The following is a 6460-nucleotide window of genomic DNA, read 5'->3' as shown; positions in this document are numbered from 1 at the left end:
GGGAGCCGAAGCTGGCTGACCTCTATTTTAAATGTCAGAGGTGCTTCACCCTTGCCTTTCAGATTCCATTTGCCTTTTTTAACCCTTCCCTAGGGTTGAAGCAACACCGTTGTAGAGAAGCACTTGTGCGGCCTGAGTTGTACTGTTGTACAGCTGGAGTCATTGTTTTTTACAGCTGTGTCTCGATCGCTTTCTACACTGCCCGTGTTGTTGGCAAGCCTGGCTGGGTTGTGCCGTGTTTATTATAGCTGTGAAGTCTCTTGTCAGTAACCGGGCTGACTTTCTTGATGACCAAATGAATTTATAAAGCCTTCAAAATCCCCATGTTACAAAATACGGGCACTTATTCATCCGCTTCTTTCAAAACAGCATCCCATGGGTGAATTGCTCCCTGTTAGCACATGTAAAAGGACAGACATTGATATTCTTCTGTCATTGTTTTTCTTTGTTAAACTGGACTCACCTTCTCTCGCTTCCCCCCAGGTCTCCCCAGGCATGTCCCAGGTAGTGTGGTTGGTATTGCCATGGCTATCTATTTCTAATCATCATAGGTAATCAATATTAAAGTTCCCCTATTTTGTCCCGTTGTTTTCTAGCTTCAATATTAGTTGAGAGTGCAGAATAACTACGAAGAACAAACTGTGTGTACCTGCGTTTGGTACACTCGGAAGTTCATAGCTTCGACAGTAATGTCAGTTTGGGAAAATACTGAATTAACAGAGGAAGACTTCAGTAATCAGTCTCTGACCCACCCTGCAGCTGTGTGCTGCATACGATTGACTTAAAAACATTCATAGGATTGTAACATTTCCTACCTTAAAGTAAATATTTGAATTAAGCCTTTCAGAGATGTGTATAATCACTGCCTCAGCTGAACCTGGAATGGCAGTAAATGTATTCTCTATACATGGAAGCGACAAATGCTTACATTTTTTTGTAAATGCAGTGACTCTGTTTAAAATGGAGCGGGTTTCAGATCAGAAGAATTGCTCTCTACGGTTCTATTTAGTCGAGCTTTTTTTCTTGTCAGATGGCCATTCATTTTAGTCGTGGGTTTTGGATGACAAATGGATGGGATGACAACATTTTTAAGAACGTTCTGTCCTGACTTGTCTGGTGTTTATATCCCTTTTGTTGGTACAAGGAGCCGTCCTGCGCCGATCAGGAACTCCCTGCGTAGGAAATACTGCGATCGCCCTCGCCTGTGGTGATTGCGCTGTCCTTGGGCCTTTTTCTAGGCATCTGCTGACAGTTGCTGTCAGGGTGCTGGACTGTCTGGCCCTTTGGTCTGACCTGGTATGGCCTCTTTCAGGTAACGGCAGAGCGGCCCACGAGCAATTCCCTGCTGCCGTATGCACTGTACGAACATCAGTGCGTAACTGCGGGAAGCTTTCGGTTGCAGTAAGCTCTGCAAGCGTAGGTGAAGTGGTGTAACAGTCAGCTAACAATGACACCAGAAAGGGAGGATGTCTCTGGCTCTTCCATATGAACTGTAAGACTGTTAATATATTGATCTACATCAAATGAACTGATTTGCGTAGTAGTTTGGTTTTAAATGTTTCCTCTGAGTAGGTTAGTGGGTGTATATTTTGCTGGTTTTAGGGGCAAATCGTAAAGCAACTGCTATCTTTGTGTTCTCCAAGACCACAATAAAGTTACGTTTCACTGACATGAGGACTGCTTTTGGGAGCAGAATTTCTTTTTTTTCTTCAGAAACATGCTAGCTCTTAAAGATACATCCAGTGACAACTTTGGAGAATTCCAAAGAACCAAATATTTAGTGGCTGTATCACATACTGTGTGTAAAAATCCATTCTTTTTGAACTTTGAAGTAACAGTGGAAATTTTTTTAATTCTCTGAGTTTTACTGACAAGATTCTTGAGACCCGCCTAAGTACAGTTAAAAATCTAAGTTTGGACAGTAGTGAAAGTTGCTATTAAAATGATGCGTGTGATACCTACCTTCAGGAGTAAGAGGTGTTTTTTTTTTTTCCAACCCATTCATATCAAGTGTATATACTGAGCAGGGAAAGCATCAAAAATGACTGGGATTCTCTGACAGCAAGAAATACCCATCTTTATTTGAGAGTTTGTGGTAAATAGGGGCTTTGACTCTTCGTGCCCACCTCGCTAACGAGTAATGTAACTTGAAAAGACAAGCTTTATTTTTGGTTTTACAATGTCAGCTTTATTTTACTGTGCGTGTTTACAGACCTTTCCTGCGGGTGGAGAGGAAGGAAATACTGCTTTGAAGTTAGGATTTTTGTCTGTCTTCCAGCAGCACAGATCGAGAATTAAGTTGTGCCTTGGAAAAACCCTTTCTAAAGTCTGTGTTCCTCACTTACGGGCTTCATGTTGCTGGAAAGTGGGTTAATGACTCGGCAAACACATCAGCGTATCAGTGGCAGCAAGAGCTCTTGAATCTTCTACAAATAAGGATGATACAGGAAAGAGAATATGATAGAAATTAGAGTTACAATGAAGGCTAGTTTGTGCAGACGGGCATTTTATAGGATAGGAAGAACTTGTTGAACTGCAGATCGAGGAATTATTTAAAAACAATAAGTATATCATTCAGATTTGATTTCAAGAACTAAACGAAGACCTGAATCTTCTTTTGCAGAACCAAAAAACAAAAGAACAGATCGAAAGCTTGTTACAGAATGGAAAGCATAAAGAGTTACGGGATCGGCTCTGCTGCAGGCTGACCTTTGGGACTGCCGGTCTTCGCTCTGCTATGGGAGCAGGCTTTTGCTACATTAACGATCTTACGGTGATCCAGTCAACACAGGTAAGCTGAACAGTTGCATAGGAGACAACTGAATGGTTTCGCAGTAAACGTCTGGGTCCTACACCGTACCACTGAAATACAAGCTGAGGGTGAAACACAGCAGCCATTCAACAGGAGAGTAATAGCAGGAAATGTTTAGCGCCGGAAGAAAATGAAGTAGCTTGAACAGGTTTAGTTGGACATCCTAGGAGGTGGAGAATAATCCCTTCCACTGGAATTTGGCCAGTAGTTAAGAGTCTATTATACTCCTCTGAAACGGGAAATCATTAGCTGTCATAAGAACTTTCAGTATTTGTCAAAATTAAACAAAAAAACAATAAGAAAACCTAGAAAGCAAACCCACCCCCAACCAAACAAGCCTTTTCTTTCATTTTTAGCCAAAGTTGACTAACAATACAAAATTAGCAGGTTTTACTAAGAAAATGAACAGGAAGTAAGATGAAAAAGCAAATGTAGACTGACTGTGGAGAAAATTTTTTAACTTCCAGGGAATCCTTCCAGAAACACTGGTTGTGTTACCTGCAGCTGGATTGGATAATTGCAGAAAATACTGGGGGCATTAATGAAATTAAGTGGTGGTCCTGTAGCTCTGTCTGCAGCTCCTGGCACTTTTTAAAGTAGAGATGCAAAAAAGTAATTTGACAGACAGTATGTAACATAAGATTTGCAGTTTGAGAGTTTAAGTTTGTATCAGAAAAGTTGATGATTCATGGTTTATCTATGATTTCATATTTGTGTATTTAGAGTGGGTTAGAGATAGAACTATTTGCTAAGAAAACATTGGAAACAGATGTTGATCTTTGAGGACTAGTTCTTTGAAATTTGGAGTAGAGTACTTTGTGATGGACTTCTTGATTTGGATGCAGGCAGGGAGATCTTAGAACTTAGACGTAGCTCTTGACTGCCATTTCGATAGTTGGATATTAGTGTTGTTGGAAGGGGTCTGATGGGATGGGTGTGCACGTGGGGTAAAGTTTTGGCCAGGGAGGCTTTAGTCCTCATTTCCCGCTCCTCTGCCAGAGGTCAGGCTCCACGTGGTGGTGGCGCTGGTTGTATGTTTAGGAGGGCACAAAAGCTGGTAGGTGGTGTTGAGGAGCTGGATAGCGACTGCCATGGAGTCATGAGTGCTGTGGTGGGGAAGGCTGGTGGCAGAGATTCCTCGCTTCTGACACATCCTTTCCTCGAACCGTGTTTTAGGTTCTTTTGACTCGCTGTTTAAGTTGATTGACAACCAGAAATACAATTTTCTGGGCTTGTTTCTTCAATATCTTTTACCCTTCTTTTTTCCTCTCTTGATATTGGTCTTGCGTGCCAGAAGAGGGATGGAAAATGATCAGCCTCTTCTCAGTTTCCCTCCCTGCCTCTCTTTCAAGCAATATTAATGAGTTGTATGTGTGTTGATTGTCTGACTAAATCAACCTGTTGATTAATATAAGGCTTAATCATCTCTCTGCTTTTCTTCGAAGCGCTGTTTTGTTCAAGGGCAGACGATATATTCTTTCTCAAAGAACTTGATCCCCTGTTGTTTTAATTTCTTTCCCCACCTTTTTGATAAACACCTTGGGAAGGAACAGTTGATGTTGATGTAGCTTTTGATCAAAAGTGCTCCATGCTCCTTTTCTATATTGCTGTCTCGTAGTGGATTCATTCTTAAATTTGCTTATTGTACAGTACCAGGGTGCTTTTCAGCTGATGTGCTCCTCTATCAGTTTTTCCCCCAAACAAGTAGATTAAGTAACTAATTTTCACAACTAAATTAATAAGAAATTAATTCAGAGTATGTCTGAAATTTATTATCCAGACTTGGAGCACATGAAAGAGGAGTCTGAATTGGAACATGATCTAGGGTTGTAGTCCTGTTAAACTGTCATCCCTGACTCCGACAGTCATTCTTGTACATACTTTATTGTGGTAAATATTAAGCAAAAAGCAGTTGGATTCTTCATCTGCAAAATAGCTTTCTCTCACCCCAGTGGAGGTAGTGGGAGGCAAGGAAAGAGAAGTGTTGAATCCTTTTGAAAACGAAGAGCATGAGTCAGAAAATGGATATTCCATATTTCCTGTCCCTAGGGACATATAGAATACAAATGGCTTTGGACTGTGTATATTAGATATGCTTAAACATCTTATCTGTTCCCACCTTTAGTCTTGACTATTGAAAATATAATGAATTGCTGTATTTGTGACCATTGTACTTGGAACATCAATAAATAGTTTTCAGTATGACAAACCTACTGAATCTTAGGTACTTTGTTAAGTACTTTTTTTATAATTGGAGCTTCAGCCCTAAGATAAAAGGTGTCTTATCACATGATTTACATAGGGTTGATAAAAACCTCTCATTTAATACTGGGTACTTAGTCATTTTAAAGTAGTCGTCTCTTTGCAGGTTAATGCTGTGATACGAGTCCCTCAATAGACATGACTGAAATGATTTGGTTTGTTGGCTGAGGGTGAAGGGGTGTGCTTAAAATTTAGAACAGCTGGGACTTTATTAAGCTGTTTGACATACTGCTAATGTCTGGCTTGTACAGCCGGACCCCAAACTTCTGCAGTGAAACCAAATTCCAATAGCTGTCCATACCGGCTTTGAAAAGAATAGAAGTAACGTGTTGGAGCTCATTGGTGGTGTTTGAAACCTGGCCTTATGTCTGACCATATTTTGCTCTTCAGTTTTGTCTTGGGTCTAACAGAAAGTTTTCTTTAGGTTTCTAACCTCTAAACTGGACACGCTGTAGAATGATGCTTCCTTTAATTCTGGCCTTACTGATCTGAGTGTGCCAAACTCATCTGCTATACAAACTATACAAATACTGTACAGATTGTCTCCGCTGATCCAGTGGGAATGAGCTGAAGAGATGAAGGAAAAAAATAATTTAAAAACTTCTAGTTTGTTGCCAGTGGTGGAATTGTTAAGAGTAGCAAAGTTGCTTTAGCAAGCCTACTTTTCTTTGAAGCAGAGTAAACATCTTGATAAGGAGGCTAAGTTAATAATAGTCACTTTATTTTTTGGCCTGTGCAGTCTGAATTTGGAGGTGCTCACGCTCCCAGCGCCTGAACGTTGCATGCTGCCTTTGTGTTTCCAGTCTCGTGAAAGCGTGACTGAGCTTGGATAGGCTGACTGATACGCATTCTTGGCAGAAAGTGAAAAGTTTCATTTTGGTCAGCAAGGAATGTGTTTACAAGTTCAGTTTCATGGGTATTACCAGTTTCTGAAAGTAACAAACTGGGTTGTATTCATTTGCTCCCCCTGTGGAGCTTCTATTTTTAGTTGTTTATTAAAGCCAAGTTAGAAAAAGCAATCTCTGGGAAGCAGATTAAAACTTGTTCCTGAAGTAAACTGCATTAGATTTAATCTCTTTGTTTGAGTACACTTGTTTCAGAAGCGAAGGCCGTTAAGTTTTGCTGAACCTGTCTGAAAATGGGCAACCCTGTCTCTCTCTTTGTCCTTACCTGCTACGGGAATAAATGGCCATTCAGAAAAGCAGACTTCAGTGTAATTAAAGTATTTCCTTCAACTAAAATAAACCTCAGTTCAGTTGCATGCTTAAGCACATGCTGTGTTCTGCATTTGCATGACGATACTGATATTGTGAAAAGTCAGATCCAGAAAGGTACAGAATATCCAGAAGTTGCTTTTGACTCTTCTGAAGATTGTAGGTATGTAAC

The 6460-nt window shown here is 40.5% G+C and overlaps 1 protein-coding gene across 3 annotated transcripts in view; it reads left to right on the top strand.

Moving 5' to 3' along the window:
- PGM2L1 (phosphoglucomutase 2 like 1) overlaps positions 1–6460 on the top strand; it is a 40125-nt gene that overhangs the window by 12482 nt on the left and 21183 nt on the right. For all 3 annotated transcript variants that reach the window (XM_035894596.1, XM_035894591.1, XM_035894584.1), the window contains exon 2: positions 2624–2791. In XM_035894596.1, coding sequence (XP_035750489.1) covers positions 2738–2791 — 54 coding nt within the window. In that variant the 5' untranslated portion in view covers positions 2624–2737. The remainder of the gene's footprint in view (positions 1–2623; positions 2792–6460) is intronic.

The sequence above is a fragment of the Egretta garzetta genome, unplaced genomic scaffold (assembly GCF_000687185.1).
Source record: "Egretta garzetta isolate BGI_Z169 unplaced genomic scaffold, ASM68718v1 scaffold1030, whole genome shotgun sequence".
NCBI lineage: Eukaryota > Metazoa > Chordata > Aves > Pelecaniformes > Ardeidae > Egretta > Egretta garzetta.
This window is presented reverse-complemented; position numbering and strand designations above follow the sequence as displayed.